The sequence below is a fragment of the Anolis carolinensis genome, unplaced genomic scaffold, assembly GCF_035594765.1.
Source record: "Anolis carolinensis isolate JA03-04 unplaced genomic scaffold, rAnoCar3.1.pri scaffold_28, whole genome shotgun sequence".
NCBI lineage: Eukaryota > Metazoa > Chordata > Lepidosauria > Squamata > Dactyloidae > Anolis > Anolis carolinensis.
This window is the reverse complement of record NW_026943837.1, coordinates 284,618-303,520: the sequence shown is the minus strand read 5'-3', so window position 1 is coordinate 303,520 and position 18,903 is coordinate 284,618. Positions and strand designations below refer to the sequence as shown.

The window sequence follows — 18,903 nt, the reverse complement described above, 5'->3', positions numbered from 1 at the left end:
CATCCCGGTGGCGGGTTCGGGTTACGACAAGGCAGCCTCTCTTGCTCGCTCTCTCTCAACACGTCTCTTCGCACGTCCCAAATGAAGAGGTCTAATGATGGCCGGCACAATGCAAGCAAAGCGAAGCCAAGAGAGAGGCGGGATGGCAAACAGATGGGAAGAGCACCATCAAAGCCCTCCCGACAGATGGCCAAGCAATGCTCACGGGAGGGATTAGGATAATAATAAATGGCACAAGGGTTGGACTGGAAGGCCACTGGAGTCCCTTCCAACTCTAGGATGATGGTGATGATGATATTATTATTATTATTATTATTATTATTAGACGCTGGACTGGAAGGCCACCAGGGTTTCTTCCGACATTATTATTATTATTATTATTATTATTATTATTATTATTATTATTATTAGACGCTGGACTGGAAGGCCACTGGGATTTCTTCTAACATTATTATTATTATTATTATTATTATTATTATTATTATTATTATTATTATTATTATTAGAAGACGCTGGGCTGGAAGGCCACTGAGGTTTCTTCTGACATTATTATTATTATTATTATTATTATTATTATTAGACGCTGGACTGGAAGGCCACTGGGGTTTCTTCCAACTTTATTATTATTAATAATAATAATTAATTATTTTTTAGATGCTGGACTGGAAGGCCACTGGAATTTCTTCCGACTTTTTTATTTTTATTATTATTATTATTAGCTGGACTGGAAGGCCACTGGGATCTCTTCCAACTCTAGGATTCTATTATTATTATTACTATTATTGAGCAGAAGCTGGATGGCCATTTGTCGGGAGGGCTTTGTTGCTGCCTTAATGCAGAAGAATAATTATTACTGGCACAAGAGTTGCATTGGATGGCCCCTGGGGTCTCTTCCAACTCTAAGATGATGGTATTATTATTATTATTATTATTATTATTATTATTATTATTATTATTATTATTTCAAGCACTGGCTGGATGACCATCTGTCTGGAGGGCTTTGATGCTGCCTTAATGCAGAAAAATAATTATTATTGGCACAAGAGTTGGATTGGATAGCCCCTGGGGTCCCTTCCAACTCTAGGACTTATTATTATTATGCCAAAGCTGGATGGCCATCTGTCAGGAGGGCTTTGATGGTGCCTTAATGCAGAAGGATATATTGTTATTATTGTTATTAATGGCAGAAGGGTTCTTTCAACACTAGGACATATTATTATTATTATTATTATTATTATTAAGCAGAGGCTGGATGGCCATCTGTCTGGAGGGCTTTGATGCTGCCCTAATACAGAAGAAATTATTATTATTGACACAAGACTTGGACTACATGGCCCCTGGGGCTTCTTTCAACACTAGGTCTCTTATTATTATTAGCAGATGCTGAATGGCCATCTGTCAGGAGGGTTTTGGTTGCACCTTAATGCAGGAGGATATATTATTCGTATTGTTATTAATGGCAGAAGGGTTGGACTGCATGGCCTCTGGGGTCTCAACACTAGGTCTTTATTATTATTTTATTATTATTATTAGATGCTGGGTGGCCATCTGTCAGGAGGGCTTTGACGGTGTCTTAATGCAGCAGGAATAAATAATAATAGTAATAATAATAATAGAATCCTAAAGTGGGAAGGGACCCCAGGGGCCATCCAGTCCAGCCCCTCTCCAATGCATTAAGACACCAGCAAAGCCTTCCCGGCAGATGGCCATTCATTTATGAACACCTATTAAAGGCGTGTTGTCAAAAGCTTTCATGGTCGGAATCGTTGCATTGCTGTGAGTCCTCTGGGACGTCTGGCCATGTTCCAGAAGCATTCTCTCCTGACGTTTCTCCCACATCTATGGCCGGCATCCTCAGAGGTTGTGAGGTCTGTTGGAAACTAAGTAAGTGGGGTTTATATATATCTCCAGGGTGGGAGAAAGAACTCTTGTCTGTTTGAGGCAAGTGTGAATGTTGCAATTGGCCAGCCTGATTAGCATTGAATGGCCTTGCAGCTTCAAAGCCTGGCTGATTCCAACAGCACATCAAGTCCCTTTGTTGTCACAAATCCAATGCTGCCCTCTTGTGTCCAAAGTGTGTCATGTCGTTTTGTTTCCCGGAAACAAACAAAAGGCCACTTTGGATTTGTAAACGTTCCATTTATTTCCATTTATTTCCCCGTATGCCCTTGCTTCTGTTGACCACCGAACCCACCACAAGACCCACCGCCACCAAAACGTCAAGACCCACAGAGACTCGTTTCCATTGATATAAAGAGAAAAAACATAAGAGCAAACTCATTTCCCTTGACTGGTTCTGCCACTCAAGTCCCATAAGAAGGCTGGAGGAGGGTCAATGTGGTCCCGATCTTCAAGAAGGGAGAAGAGGAGGACCTCAACAAGGCCAGGAGAGATCCTGGAGCAGATCATGGGGGAGGAAGCCTGCAAGCACTCGTGATCAACATGGGTTCCTCAAAAACAAGTCATGCCAGGCTCATCTCGAGAGGTCCAAGCTTGGAAGATGCAGGCAATGCCATGGACGGAGCAGATCTTGATTCCAGCATGGCCTTCAACAAGATCCCCCATGATCTCCTTGCAAGGAATGTGGGCTAGGCAATGCTACAATTAGGTGGATCTGGAATTATTTAAGTGACCGAACCCAAAGTCAACATGGGTTCCTCAAAAACAAGTCATGCCAGGCTCATCTCAAGAGAGGTCCAAGCTTGGAAGATGCAGGGAATGCCATGGACGGAGTATATCATGATTCCTGGAGCAGATCATGAAGGAGGAATCCTGCAATCACTTGCAATTACTCAAAGTCAACATGGATTCCTCAAAAACAAGACATGCCAGACTCATCTCAACAGAGGTCCAAGCTTGGAAGATGCAGGGAATTCATCTTGATTCCAGCAAGGTTCTCCATGACCTTCTTGCAAGCAAAGTGACCCAAGCAATACTACTATTAGGTGGAGCTGGAATTGGTTAAGTGACCGAACCCAAAGTCAACATGGATTCCTCAAAAACAAGTCATGCCAGGCTCATCTCAACAGAGTTCCAAGCTTGGAAGATGCAGGGAATGCCGTGGACGGAGCAGATCTTGATTCCAGCATGGCCTTCAACAAGATCTCCTATGATCTTCTTGCAAACCATGTGGGCTAGGCAGTGCTACTATTCGGTGGATCTGGAATAGGTTAAGTGACCAAACCCAAAGGGTGCTCCTCACCAAGGGTTCCTCTTCTTCATCTTGAAAAAAGTGACTCTCCGGGGTCTGACGGAGACCTTTCAGTGCTGTCTAACATCATTCTTAATGACTTGGATGAAGGTTTAGAGGGATGACATCAAACTAAGAGGACAGGATCAGGATGCAAAACAACCTCAACAGATTGGGCAAAACCAACACAATGAATGTCAACAAATGTAGGATACGACACTTAGGCAGCCAAAATGAAACGCAATGATACAAAATAGGTGACGCCTGGTTTGACAACAGTCCATGTTGGAAAGATCTTAGTGGACAACAAGTTGAACATGAGTAAACAACGTGATGCGGCAGCTAAAATCGCCAATGTGATTTTGAGCTGCATCCAAAGGAGCCTAGTGTCCAGATTGAGGAAAATCATGGTGCCTTTCTAAGTTTGCTTTGGTCAGACCTCTTTTCCTGGAATGCTGTGTCCAATTCTGGGGACCACAGTCCAAGAGATAACAACAATAATAATAATAATAATAATAATAATAATAATAATAATAATAGGCGCTGACAAAATCACCATCTGCCAGCTTCAAAAGGCATGTGATCTAATACAACAGCCAGCATAGTGATCTTGTTTGCTGTGGACTCATCTTGTTGCGTATCTAATAATAATAATAATAATAATAATAATAATAATAATAATAATAATATCATCAGGGGAGTTCAGGGCACAGGAGAGTCCCCACCATATAATCATCATCATCATCATCATCATCATCGGCGCTGACAAAATTGCAACAGCCAGCAGTGATCTTGTTTGCTGTGGACTCATCTTGTTGTGTATGAAATAAATAATAATAATAATAATAATAATAATAATAATAATAATAATAGGCACTGGCAAAATCACCGCTTGTCAGCTGGTCCTCAAAACATTAGTCATTTTAAGATCCCATCTTCAGGAAACTGGTCCCAATAACATTGGCAATTCCAAGACTCTTCTTAAGGAACCCGATCATTAATACATTGGTGGTTCCAAGGAACCCTCTTAAGAACATGATCCCAAAAACAATAGTCATTCTAAGGTCCCGTCTTCAGGACATTGGTCCCAATAATATTGGTAGTTCCAAGGACTCTTCTTAAGGAATCTTTAATATGTTGGTGGTTCCAAGGAACCTTCTTAAGAACCTGATCCCAAAACAATAGTCATTCTAAGATACCGCCTTAAGGAAACTGGTCCCAATAACGTTGGAAGTCCCAAGGACTCTTCTTAAGGAACCCTGTCATCAATACGTTGGTGGTTCCAAGGAAGCTTAAGAACCTGGTTCTCAACACATTAGTCCTTCTAAGATCTCACTTTCAGGAAAAGCGCCCCTGCAAACGATTCCCCCCTTGAGGACCAGCATGACTCCAACCCTCCTTCCCGTAGTTCCAAGGACTCTTAAGGAATCCGATCATTAATAATATTCTCAAGAACTTGACCCCAAAAACAATAGTCATTCTCAGATCTCATCTTCAGGAAACTGGTCCCAATAATGTTGGCAGTTCCAAGGAACCCAATCATCAATACAGTTGGTGATTCCAAGGAAGCTTCTTAAGAACCTGGTCCTCAAAACATTAGTCCTTCTAAAATCCCACCTTCAGGAAAAGCACACCCACTTGAGGATCAGCTTGAATCCAATCCTCCTTCCCATAGTTCCAAGGACTCTTAAGAAATCTGATCATTAATACATTGGTGGTTCCAAGGAACCGTCCTAAGAACTTGATTCCAAAAACAATTGTCATTCTAAGATCCCATCTTCATGAAATTGGTCCCAATAACGTTGGCAGTTCTAAGGAACCTGATCATCAATACAGTTGGTGATTCCAAGAAAGCTTGTTAAGAACCTGGTCCTCAAAACATGAGTCCTCCTAAAATCCCACCTTCAGGAAAGGTGCACCCACAAACGATTCCCCCTTGAGGACCAGCATGAATCCAACCCTCCTTCCCATAGTTCCAAAGATTCTTCTTAAGGAAGCCGATCATCAATACAGTTGGTGATTCCAAGGAAACTTCTGAAGAGCCTGGTCCTCAAAACATGAGTCCTTTTAAAATCCCACCTTCAAGAAAAGTGCACCCACAAGCGATTCCCCCTTGAGAACCAGCATGAATCCAAGCCTCCTTCCCATAGTTCCAAGGACTCTTCTCAAGGAACCCTACCATTAGTACGTTGGTGGTTCCAAGGAACTGTCTGAAGAACCTGATCCAAAAAACAATAGTCATTCTAAGATCCCATCTTCAGGAAACTGATCCCAATAACATTGGTACTTCCAAGGAACCCGATCATCAATACAGTTGGTGGTTCCAAGGAAGCTTCTTAAGAACCTGGTCCTCAAAACATGAGTCCTTCTAGAATTCCACCTATCATTAATACATTGGTGGTTCCAAGGAACCTTCTTAAAAACCTGACCCCAAAAACAATAGTCATTCTAAGATCCCATCTTCAGGAAACTGGTCCCAATAACGTTGGCAGTTCCAAGGAACCCGATCATCAATACAGTTGATGATTCCAAGGAAGCTTCTTAAGAACCTGGTCCTCAAAGCCTTAGTCCTCCTAAAATCCCACCTTCAGGAAAAGCGCACCCACTTGAGACCAGCATGACTCCGACCCTCCTTCCACAATGTCCTCCCGCTAAATGCGTACGGTGTTGATGCGCAGCGGCTGGACGTTCTTCCCGTTGGCGTGGCTCTGCCCGGGGCTGAAGTAGGAGCAGAGCTTCCCAGGGAACTTCTCCCGGAAGGTGTAGAGCCAGGACATGTCGTCGGCATTGTAGAAGATGAGCAGGCCCTTGTCGTAGTCCAGGAAGACGCCCACCTTCTCCAGCTTGCCCTTGACGTTGAGCCGGGTCCAGGGCTCGGTGCAGGCGCTGTACTGGGTGCCGTCGTGCATCACGATGCAGTAGAAGCCCCGGCTGGGCTGGATCTGGATGCTGCCGCGACGGCTGACCGCCTCGTGGGCCAGGCCGATCATCCACTGGGTCTTCTCCGAGACCACCACCTCCCAGTAGTGCGTCCCGCTCCCAAAGGCCTCTGCGCCCAGCACCGAGACCTCCACGTCAAAGCGCCGCGGGGAGTCCTGCAGCGGCTGCGGGTGCAAATTGCCGTAGGCCACGATGGTGCAGTCGTCTGAGAGGATCAGCCGCTGGTGGGCCGTGGACGGGTCCAGCGTCAGCGTGGCCGGCACTGGGGAGAGATGGGGGGGAGGCACAGGATCACACCCACAGCCAGAGGGAGGGGACCCCGGAGGACAGCCAGCCTGACCCCTCAGAGAGATATACAGAGATGGATGAATGGACGGACAGATAGATCGACAGACATTAGGCTTGAGCATCATTTCGGATTAGATCAGAACTTGTATGTAATCCATTAAATTTGGGCATACGAAGTAAGTTTAACAATATAATAATATATATCGTATATACTCGAGTATAAGCCGACCCAAATATAAGCCGAGGCACTTAATTTTACCACAAAAAACTGGGAAAACATTGACTCCAGTATAAACCGAGATAACAATAAAATTACATTAATTGAGGCATCAGTAGTTTAAATGTTTTCGAATCTTTACATCAAACTGTAATTTAAGATATGACTGTTCAACTCTGATTAAATAATAATAATAATAATAAACTTTATTTTTATATCCCGCCCCATCTCCCCGAAGGGACTTGGGGCGGCTCACAACAGGGACAAGCCCAAAACAACGACACAAAATATTTGACAAAAACTTAAAACATTTCAATGATACACAAAATAAAATAATGGACAATACATTAAAATCCAAGCAGATAAAATCAGAGTAATTAAAAGCAAACCAGCAGGGACAGGTTTCATAAAGTGCTCTATCATGGAAATGAGTAACAGTGATAAAGTGCCATACGCCATCAAAGCCTTCCTGACAGATGGCCATCCAGCCTCCATTTAATTAATTTTCAACATTATGCACATGCAAATGTGTCACGAAAAATTTTGTTTGCATGGAAATGGTTGCAGTCTGAATATTGGTCAAAATTTTTCACGACACACCTGCATGTGCATAATGTTAAAAATTAATTAAGCAGAGGCTGGATGGCCATCTGTCAGGAAGGCTTTGATGGTGTTTAAATGCACAAGGATTGGACTGGATAGCCTCTAAATTCTATTCCAACTCTAGGATCTATTATTATTGTAATGAAGTGTGGTTTTTTAAGTTATAGAAGCCATGTTTAACTGTGTTTTAAAAGGGTTAATATTTCAGTTGCTCTGCACCATGGGTTGGTTGCCATGGAGAAGTAGGCGGAGCCAACTACGTTTAGCTGAAGAGAGAGCAGAATTTGGAGGGAAACTCGGTCTGAGGTCAGAGAACCACAGGGAAAGTTGATTTTAGAGTCTGGGTTCTGTTGAAGCTCAGGAAAGGCTGATCCTAAGTTAGGGGATCAGGGAGACTCAATTGGTCATTTTGAGTCTATTTAAAATAAGTTTGGTGACTTATTTTAAGGTAGTCTGTAATCGGATGAATTACAGTGAAGACTGATTCTCAGTTGGAGAATCAGGGAGGCTCAAGTGCTTATTTGAGTCAGTTTAAAATAAGTTTGGTGGCTTATTTTAAGGTAGTCTGTTTCCAGATAAGGAACAGATAGTCTGTGACTGAAATTCACAGGGTGACTGCAGGTTAAAGCAGTGGAGAAAGAAGTGACATTTTAGGAAGTTTGAATCACCTCATTCTAGCTTTGCAACTGTTAATCTAAGTGCCTCAAACAAGAAGTTATTGTAACCATTAAGCTTGTGCCTCAATAAACGTGTTATTGTTCTCTCAAACATCTCAGTCTCTGTCATATACACATATTCATCAAGAATAAACAAAAAGAAGAAAGAAAAACCAAGATGTAAAAGTCTCTTCCTATAGGGGTGGCAGCTTTTAAATAAAAACATCTTTAATAACTGGTGGCAGCGGATATAAAACATATAATAATAACATCTTTGCAATTTGGCGGCAGCGGTGGGATTTCAAGATTCCCCCCTGCCTGAGTTCTCCTCTATTATTATTACTATTATTATTATTATTATTATTATTATTATTATTATTATTATTATTATTATTATTATAATAGCCCTCCTGATGGATACCATCCAACCCCTGCTTAACAATAATAACAATAATACTGCCAAATTTGCAACTCCCTAGCATCTATAACCACCTTGCAGGATCTCTTTAAATTTGGCACTTTTCAGCGCAAATGGTAAACTGTACCAAAGTTCAAAGCCAGTTATTAAAACAGCGTCTACCTGAATATGCTTGTGAATAGTATCATCTAAAAGGGAAACTTTTGCTCTACAAGACTGATATGTTTTTGTTTTGCAATGCGGCCATTAAGCATCAATTTACTCAGGTCAAAGTATGCTATATTTTGTGCACTTATGCATTATGCTTTATGCAACCTGAAAGTAGAAAAGGGGTTTCTCACCGGGATGGATGTCCTGGAAAAGGGACTTCCAGATGGTGTACTGCAAGGGCCCCATGTACTTGGAGGTGGGGAAGTCCTCGTAGGTCAGGTTGGTTTCGTGGATCTTCCCCTTCAGCCTGGGAAAAACGAGAAACAGAATTATTTATTTATTTGTTTGTTTGTTTGTTTATATCCCACTTTATCTCTGTACGGAGACTCAAAGCGGCTCATAATTAAAAATATTACAATACAACTTTAAAATACACAAAAACACAATAATAAAACACTGTTATCATTATATATGATTACTAGCTGTGCCCGGCCACGCGTTGCTGTGGCGAAGTCTGGTGGTCTGGGAAATAAAGTATTGAGGAATTGGTGGTAGTTAAGGTCAAGGGTAAAGGTTTTCCCCAGACATTAAGTCCAGTCGTGTCTGACTCTGGGGGTTGGTGCTCATCTCCATTTCTAAGCCAAAGAGCCGGCGTTGTCCGTAGACTCCTCCAAGGTCATGTGGGATGACTACATGGAGCGACGTTACCTTCCCGCCGGAGCAGTACCTATTGATGCACTCACATTTACATGTTTTTGAACTTCTGGGTTGGCAGAAGCTGGGGCTAACAATGGGTGCTCTCTCCGCTCCCCCAATTCAAACCTGTGGCCTTTCGGTCCAGAAGTTCAGCAGCTCAGCGCTTTAACACGCTGCGCCATCAGGGGATATTGTTTCCTAAAGGTTGTGAATATACAATATTTCTGAATGGTTTTTTTCCCCTGTTGGACGCAAGTATGAATGCTGCAATTAGGAAAATGATTAGGATGTAATGGCCTTGCAGCTTTAAAGCCTGGCTGTTTCCTCCCTGAGGGAAGTTTTTGTTGGGAGGTGTTAGCTGGCCCTGATTCTTTCCTGTCTGGAATTCCCTTGTTTTCAGAGTGGTGTTGTTTGCAATATTTTATGTGCTTCTACTGTCTGTGGCCCTGAGAAAACAGGATTTGCCAGACTTTGATGATGGGAATACTTTGTTGGGAGGTGTTAGCTGGCCCTGATTGTTTCCTGTGTGGAATTGCCCTGTTTATTTACTGTCCTGGTTTTAAAGATTATATTGTTCTGCATTATGCTATCCCAGTAATTATTTCATATTAAAGTAGAATCTCACTTATCCAACATTCACTTATACAATGTTCTGGATTATCCAACACAGTCTGCCTTTTCATAATCAACGTTTTTGTAGTCAATGTTTTAAATTCATTGTGATATTTTAGTGGTAAATTTGTAAATACAATACAGTAGAGTCTCACTTATCCAACATAAACGGGCTGGCAGAATATTGGATAAGCGAATATGTTGGTTAATAAGGAGGTATTAAGGAAAAGCCTATTAAACATCAAATTAGGTTATGATTTTACAAAAGAAGCACCAAAACATCCTGTTAGACAACAAATTTAGCAGAAAAAGTAGTTCAATACACAGTAATGCTAAGTAGTAATTACTGTATTTATGAATTTAGCACCAAAATATCACGATATATTGAAAACATTGACTACAAAAATGCATTGGATAATCCAGAACATTGGATAAGCGAGTGTTGGATAAGTGAGACTCTACTGTAATTACTACATAGCATTACTGCGTGTGGAACTACTTTTTCTGTCAAATTTGTTGTATAATATGATGTTTTGGTGCTTAATTTGTAAAACGATTACCTAATTTGATGTTTAATAGGCTTTTCCTTAATCCCTTCTTATTATCCAACATATTCACTTATCCTGCCGGCCTGTTTATGTTGGATAAGTGAGAGTCTACTGTTTATTGATAATCTTATATTATCTGCTCAGAACTGGATTATATGAGGCCCCTTCTTCACAGTTGTATAAAAAGCACACTGAAGTGGATTATATGGCAGTGTGGAGTCAAGATAATCCAGTGCAAAGCAGATAATATAAGATTATAAATGGGTTATATAGCTGTGTGGAAGGGCCTTGAGTCTACACTGCCATATAATCCAGTGCAAATTAGATAGCCTAAGTCTGCCTGTCCCCTAACTGAACCCTGGCTGTCCCTTGGCTTGCTAGCAGTTGGTTGCTAGGCAACCAAGTGGGCAGAGATTAGCCCTCTAAACTGGCAGCAATTGGATAAAAAAAATTATTGCTCTCCCTCTAATTTGGACTTTGTTTTTCTTTTCTTTTTGTTGTATCAACCTGGAGGCATGGATGATGGGTTGTGTTGTCAAATTTCGAGGTTGCGAGGCCTGTACTTTTGTTGTTTTGTGAGTCGCCGTGATGCCATCACTCTTTTATATATATAGATATATTATCAGTAGTATTATAATTTCTAATTATATGTTAAATATGATTATTATATATTGTATTATTATTAGTATTATATTGTATTACACTACAGTAGAATTATTATACGTGTATAAAATGTATTATACACAATACAAACCGAGAATGAACGAGGAAAAGGAGGCACCGAAAAGGAGGGTTTTGGTTCTGGTTTTTGCTTTTTTCTCTCCCCCCTTTGGCTTGTTTTTCAGTTTGGGGGGAGGGAGGAATCTGCTTTGCATTGTATCGGGGTTTGCATTGCATTTGTGTGTCTTGTGTTTGCAAAGGACTTCTCGCTGCTTTATTGCATCTTCTGCATGCTGTTTGCATTTTTAAAAAAATATGTACATTGTATCTGATCTAGAAAAAAAAAGTATTTTAAGATCTGAAGTTGGGCAAAAGTTCCCTGTGTGGCAAAAACAGGCAAGACTCAACTCTCTGTCCCTTTGCAAACTCACTTAAAATCTTATTTATTTTAATGTATTTGGGGAGAGGGGACAGGTCGTGGTGCTTGATTGTGATGTTTGGAAATTGCCTTACAATTCTATATATTTGAATGTATGATTGTGCCTTTTCTCACCCTCCTTCCCCAAATATTATGTGCTGTTACTATATTTGCAAAGATATAGAGATATAAAGATTTCTCTTTATTGCTCTTTAAAAGGAACCAATGTGCATCATGACAAGTATTGATTTGTTGCCGAAGGCTTTCATGGCCAGAATCACCAGGAGCATTCTCTCCTGATGTTTCGCCCACATGTAGGGCAGGCATCCTCTGAGGTTGTGAAGTCTGTTGTAGACTAGGCAAGTGAGGTTTATATATTTATTGGTGGAATAATGTCAAGGGTGGGAGAAAGAACTCTTGATTCTTTCAGGCAAGTGTGAATGTTTTGATTAATCACCTTGATTAGCACTGAATAGCCCTGCAGCTTCAAAGCTTGGCTGCTTCCTGCCTGGGGGAATCCTTTGTTGGACACAGCATATTATTTGAGACCAATATGACTCATTTCCAACAGACCTCACAACCTCTGAGGATGCCTGCCATAGATGTGGGAGAAATGTCAGGAGATAATGCTTCTGGAACATGGCCAGACAGCCCTGAAAACTCACAGCAACCCAATGCTGGACTATTTTTTAAATTATTATAGCTATTTCTTAGTGGGAAGAATTGCAATACAGGAATCGGTGGTGCATGAGTTAAATAACCTTTTGTTCACTTTTAATTGCCAGTTGTGTCTAAAATGCCATATACAGTAGAGTCTCACTTATCCAACATAAACGGGCTGGCAGAACGTTGGATAAGTAAATATGTTGGATAATAAAGAGAGATTAAGGAAAAGCCTGATAAACATTAAATTAGGTTATGATTTTACAAATTAAGCACCAAAACATCATGTTATAGAACAAATTTGACAGAAAAAGTAGTTCAATACGCAGTAATGTTATGTTGTAATTACTGTATTTACGAATTTAGCACCAAAATATCATGATATATTGAAAACATTGACTACAAAAATGCGTTGGATAAGTGAGTGTTGGATAAGTGAGACTCTACTGTATTATTATATTGCATTACATTACAGTATTGTATATACCATATATTATATTATTAGCATAGCACAATATTAGCATTGTATGTTATATAGTATTATTATCATATGTATATACAATACATCATAGTATTAGCATAGCACAATATTACTATTATATATTATTATATATAGTAGAGTCTCAGTTATCCAACGTAAACGGGCCGGCAGAACGTTGGATAAGCGAATATGTTGGATAATAAGGAGAGATTAAGGAAAAGCCTATTAAACATCAAATTAGGTTATGATTGTACAAATGAAGCACCAAAACATCCTGTTATACAACAAATTTGATAGAAAAAGCAGTTCAATGCACAGTAAGGTTATGTTGTAATTACTGTATTTACGAATTTAGCACCAAAATATCACGATATATTGAAAACATTGACTACAAAAATGCGGTGGATAATCCAGAACGTTGGATAAGCGAGTGTTGGATAAGTGAGACTCTACTGTATTACAATATTATTATCAATATTACATGTATATACCATATATTATATCATTAGAATAGCACAATATTAGCATTGTATGTTATTATATTGTATATATATATACAGTAGAGTCTCACTTATACAGCATTCTGGATTATCCAATGCATTTTTGTAGTCAATGTTTTCAATACATCGTGATATTTTGGTGCTAAATTTGTAAATACAGTAATTACTATGTAGCATTGCTGTATACTGAACTACTTTTTCTGTCAAATTTGTTGTATAACATGATGTTTTGGTGCTTAATTTGTAAAATCATAACCTAATTTGATGTTTAATAGGTTTTTCCTTAATCCTTATTATCCAACATATTTGCTTATCCAACGTTCTGCCAGTCCATTTAGCTTGGATAAGTGAGACTCTACTGTACTATTATATACTAGTATATTGTATTATTATTATATTGCATTACATTACAGTATTGTTATTAATATTATATGTATATACCATATATTAGATTATTAGCATAGCACACTATTAGCATTGTAGGTTTATATTGTATTATATATACACATATACATAATATATTATATTATTAGCATAGCACAATATTACTATTATATATTATTATATTGCATTACACGACTATACTGCAATATTATTAGTAACTAGCTGTGCCCGGCCACACGAAGTATGAGGCCCCTTCTACACAGCTGGATAAAAAGCACACTGAAGTGGATTATATGGCAGTGTGGAGTCAAGATAATCCAGTTCAAAGCAGATAATATAAAATTATAAATGGGTTACGTAGCTGTGTGGAAGGGCCTTGAGTCTACACTGCCATATAATCTAGTTAAAATCAGATAATCTGTATTTTATAGGCAGTGTGGAAGAGGCCTTAGTGAGGCCTAACTCTGGCTGTCCCCTGGGCTGAGTGGGTTGCTAGGAGACCAAGTGGGCAGAGCTTAGCCTTCTAAGTGGCAGCAATTGGATAAAAACAATTATTCATCTCCCTCTAATTAGGACTTAATTTTTCTTTTCTTTTTGTTGTATGAACATAGAGGCATGGATGAGGGGTTGTGCTGCCAAGTTTAGTGTTTCTGGGATGTGTAGTTTTGTTGTTTTGTCCTAGGCTGAATTTTTTTTATCCTTTTATATATATAGACACTATACATATTATATAACATTATTAAATATTATTATATTATTATATATATTTCTATGCCAAATATATATATTATTATTATTATATATATAATATATTATTATATATGTGTCTTATAATATACAACCAGTATATCATACTATTAGTATTCTGTAATATACTGTATTATACCATAAGTTGTAATATATATAATATCTAATACGAATGACACTGGGAATGGTGTCTTTGCGTGGACAAGCCCCTTCCTGCGCCCGGAGTCCTACCTCTCGGAGAGGGAGGCGATGCCGGCCAGGAAGGCGTGCTTGTCGGCCTCGGCCAGGCGCTCCTGCAGGATCTGGCTGCCCTCCTGGACCTTGCGCAGCTGCTGGCCGTAGCGCTGGACCTTCTGCTCGATGTCGGTCAGCGTCCGGGCCGTGTCCGCCTCCAGCTCCTCCAGCATGGCCTTCTGCCGGTCCCGCAGCAGCCGGTGCAGCCGCTCAAAGGCCTCCCCGATGGTGGCGCGCAGGCCCTTGGCCGAGGACTGGCCGGCACAGGGGACACAGGGCAGCCTCGTTATGCAGCACATCCACAACCTATATCTATCTCTATCTGTCTATCTCAGTGGTTCCCAAACTTATTTGGCCTGCCGCCCCCTTTCCAGAAAAAATATGACTTCAGTGCCCCCTGGAAAGGGGGGCGTGGCTTAGAGGGATGGGCGTGGCTCCTGCTCAAGAGGGCGGGGCTGAGCCTCTCCCCTAGTCCAAGATGCAGGGCTGGGAGAGGGTGGGGGCGGGGCCACAAACGGGTAGCCAGGACTGGGATGGGTGGAATTACGAGCACTAAGGCAGGGCTGAGCTTCTATCCCTGTCCTGGAAACGGGGGGCAGGGCTAGAGGAGGGGGAGGGGCCTCTTCCCAAGTGCCTGATGGGGCTGAACCTCTATACCCTGCCCCTGTGTTCTAACAAGCGCCTCAGGGGAGGTGTACAGAGGCTCAGCCCTGTCTCGCGCTCTTGGGAAGAGGCCCCGCCCCCACGCCTAGCCCCACCCTTTAGTCCTAAAAGGCCTCTCAGGAGAGGTATAGAGGCTCAGCCCTGTCTCAGGATCTTGGAAGGAGGCCCCGCCCACTCCTCTAGCTCCGCCCCCTGTGTGTCCTAACAGGTGCCTCGGGCTCAGCCCTGTCTCCGGCACTTGGGAAGAGGCCCCGCCCCTTCTTTGGCCCCGCCCCCGTGTCCTAATAGGTCCCATCACCGCCCTCCTGGATCGCTCCAGCGCCCACCAGGGGACGGTAGCGCCCACTTTGGGAACCACTGATCTATCTATATAAAAATGTAATGTTCATTTTACTATGAAGTAAATGACAAAACCACTGAACCAAATCACACCCAATTTGGCCACAAAAGACATAGTCATCCAAAATATGTCTTTCAAACAAAAAAGCTAGAAAAATAGTCCAAATTACAGAGGATGTGGAAGAGCCTTTCTCCCCCTAACTGCCAGTCAGAAGTTCAGCAGATGGGGGGGGGGCTCCCCTTAAACAGTGTTACAAATCGCCAGATACCTAACCCCGAGGAATGAGGCCGCACTGACCTTGGTCTCGGCCAGCTGGCGCTTAAGGCGGGCCAGGGCCTCGGTGTGTCCGCGCTCACTGTCCTGAAGGGTCTGCAGCTGCTCCTTGAGCTCCCGCTGGAAGGAAGAAAAAAGGAAAGAAAGGGGTCCCCAAAGGCCATCTAGAACCACCTTCCTAATAATAATAATAATAATAATAATAATAATAATAATAATAATGTCTTTGGCTGCTTGCCTGCCCGCTGAACTAATGTTCCCAACATCTCTGGCCAGAATGGTTGGAGTTGACCTTCCAATCAGAGTCACCCCAAACTTCTTGAAACATTAGGACTTCAGCTCTCGTCCTTCCACATTTGGGGGTGAATGGGCCCCTTCTTTATCTACTTTGGGACCACAATGGATTTGGCCCACCACCTTCATTCCTCTGGGTGGCAATAAGCTCTCCTTTAAACTACGTATCACCTTCAGGGATGTGATGAGATCCCTCCTTCAAACTAGGCATCTGTCAGGGGTGCAATGGGACCCCTCCTTTGAACTAGGCAGCTACAAGCCACCATAAACACCTTCGCAGAAACATACGAGAATTTCGGCCTCTCACTGAACATCGAGAAAACCAAAGTGCTCTTCCAACAGGCACCAGCTAATCCCTCTGCAAGGCCAGGAATACAACTTAACGGTGTCACATTAGAAAATGTTGACCATTTCCGCTCCCTTGGCAGCCACCTCTCCACAAAAGTCAACATTGACACTGAAATACAACACTGCCTGAGCTCTGCGAGTGCAGCATTCTTATGAATGAAGCAAAGAGCTCTGCGAGTGCAGCATCCAAGAGTGCAATGGGATCCCTCTTTTGAACAGGCATCCTTCAGGGGTGCAATGGGACCCCTCCTTGGAGCTCTACATGAGGAGTACAATGAGGGCCTTCCTTTGAACTAGGCATCCCTCAGGGTTGAACTAGACATCTTTCAGGGATGCAATGGGGCCCCTCTTTGAGGCTCCACGTCCTCAAGAGATGGAAGAGGCCCTCGTTTTGGAACTATGCATCCCTCAGGAGTTCAACGAGAGCCTTCCTTTGACCAGGCATCCTTCTGAGATGCAATGGGACCTCAACATGGAGCCCCACCTCCCTCAGGATTTCAACGAGAGCCTTCCTTTGACCAGGCCTCCTTCTGAGATGCAATGGGACCTCAACTTGGAGCCCCACCTCCCTCAGGAGCGCAATGGGACCCCTCCTTTGAACTAGGCATCCCTGAGGCATGCAACAGGTCTCTCCATCCCCGAGGGGTGCAGTGGGGCCGCTCATCCCGACCTGGAGCTCCTCGAAGGCGTCGTCAAGGCTGGTGACCTGGTGCTGCTCGTGGAGGGCGGGCTCGTCGCAGAAGAAGCAGACCACGGCGCGGTCGGAGAGGCAGAAGAGCTGGACCTTGCCGTGCTCCTTGGCGCAGGCGGAGGAGGCCGAGGAGGCGGCGCCCGGGGAGCCGTTGGCCGTCCCGCCTGTGGAGGAGGCCAGTCGGCGCTGGGCGCTGCGCAGGAGGGCGTCCAGGGGGAAGGCGGCGTAGCGCTCCACGATGTTGGCCAGCTTGAGGCTGGGGGCCAGAAGGGGCTCCGAGAAGGTCCGGCGGCATTCGGGGCAGTCCCTGGCCGGGGCCGCCTGCGCCTCCTGCCGGCTCCAGTGCTCCGCGATGCAGCGCCGGCAGAAGTAGTGCTCGCAGCCAAAGCTGACCGGGTCCTGGTACAGGCTCAGGCAGATCGGGCAGAGCAGCTCGTCCTTCAGGCTGCAGCACGAGGAGGCCGACGGGCCTGAGCCGGCCATGGAGGCGGGATGGAAGGAAGAAGAAATGGGAAAAGAAGAAATAGAACAGGGAGAGGAGGTCGGTGGGTGTGGGAGGAAGAGACGGAAGAAGAAGAGGAGAAGGAAAAGGTAATGAAGAAGAAGAGATCAAGAGGAGGAAGGGAAGAGGGAGGAAGGAAGGAAGAGGAGGAAGAGACAGAAGAAGAAGAGGAGAAGGTGGTGATGAAGGAAGGAGAGGAAGAAGAGATCAAGAAGAGGAAGTGGAAGGAGGAAGAAGAAGAGGAGGAGGAGGAAGAAGAAGAAATGGGAAAGAAGAAATACAGCAGGGAGAGGAGGTTGGTGGATGTGGGAGGAAGAGACGGAAGAAGAAGAGGAGAAGGTGGTGATGAAGGAAGGAGATGGAGGAGGAAGAGAAGGAAGTGGAGGGAGGATGAAGAAGAAAGGGAGAAGGAGGAAGAGATGGAAGAAGAAGGGAAGGAAAAGGTGATGAGAAGAAGAGGGAGGAGGAAGAGAAGGAAGAAGAAGAGAAGGAAAAGGTGATGAAGGAATAAGAGATCAAGAGGAGGAAGTGGAGGGAGGAAGAGACAGAAGAGGAGGAGGAAGAAGAATAAGAAGAAATGGGAAAAGAAGAAATACAGCAGGGAGAGGAGGTTGGTGGATGTGGGAGGAAGAGACGGAAGAAGAAGAGGAGAAGGTGGTGATGAAGGAAGGAGATGGAGGAGGAAGAGAAGGAAGTGGAGGGAGGATGAAGAAGAAAGGGAGAAGGAGGAAGAGATGGAAGAAGAAGGGAAGGAAAAGGTGATGAGAAGAAGAGGGAGGAGGAAGAGAAGGAAGAAGAAGAGAAGGAAAAGGTGATGAAGGAATAAGAGATCAAGAGGAGGAAGTGGAGGGAGGAAGAGACAGAAGAGGAGGAGGAAGAAGAATAAGAAGAAATGGGAAAAGAAGAAATACAGCAGGGAGAGGAGGTTGGTGGATGTGGGAGGAAGAGACGGAAGAAGAAGAGGAGGAGAGGGTGATGAAGGAAGAAGGTGGAGGAAGAGACGGATGAAGAGATGGAGGAGGGAAAGGAGGAGAAGGGTACGTGGAAGAGGAGAAAGAGATGGAAGAAGACGAGAAGGAAAAGTTGATGAAGGAAGAGGAAAAAGAGAAGAAGAGGAGGAAGTGGAAGGAGGAAGAGACAGAAGAAGAGGAGGAGGTGAAGGAAGGGAGAAGTGGAAGGAGGAAAAGGCAGAAGAAGAGGAGGAGGAAGTAGAAAGGGAGAAAGAGGAAGAGATGGAAGAAGAGGAGAAGGTGATAAAGAAGATGGAGAAGGAGGTGGAAGAAGAGATGGAGAGGGGAAGGAGGAGAAGGAAGAGAGGTACGTGGAAGAAGAAGAGGGAGGAAGGAGGAAGGGAAGAAGTGATGACACAGAGGAAGAGATGGAAGGA

The 18,903-nt window shown here is 43.3% G+C and overlaps 1 protein-coding gene across 1 annotated transcript; it reads right to left on the bottom strand.

Moving 5' to 3' along the window:
- Positions 1-2,118: 2,118 nt before the first annotated feature.
- trim62 (tripartite motif containing 62) lies at positions 2,119-17,497 on the bottom strand. The gene is made up of 5 exons (XM_062966720.1): positions 16,994-17,497; positions 15,706-15,801; positions 14,403-14,659; positions 8,654-8,769; positions 2,119-6,392 (listed from the first exon to the last, which is right to left on the bottom strand). The coding sequence occupies exons 1-5, from the start codon at positions 17,495-17,497 to the stop codon at positions 5,842-5,844; spliced, it is 1,524 nt and encodes a 507-aa protein (XP_062822790.1). The 3' UTR covers positions 2,119-5,841.
- Positions 17,498-18,903: the final 1,406 nt, after the last annotated feature.

Bases quoted from the DNA above. Each gene is read 5' to 3' on its own strand.
- trim62 (XM_062966720.1), bottom strand. From the start codon at position 17,497: ATGGCCGGCTCAGGCCCGTCGGCCTCCTCGTGCTGCAGCCTGAAGGAC. The intron at 14,660-15,705 runs GTCAGTGCGGCC...TGTGCCGGCCAG, and splicing joins GCCAGCTGGCCGAGACCAAG to TCCTCGGCCAAGGGCCTGCG. The intron at 6,393-8,653 runs GTGAGAAACCCC...ATCTCTCCCCAG, and splicing joins TTTCCAGGACATCCATCCCG to TGCCGGCCACGCTGACGCTG.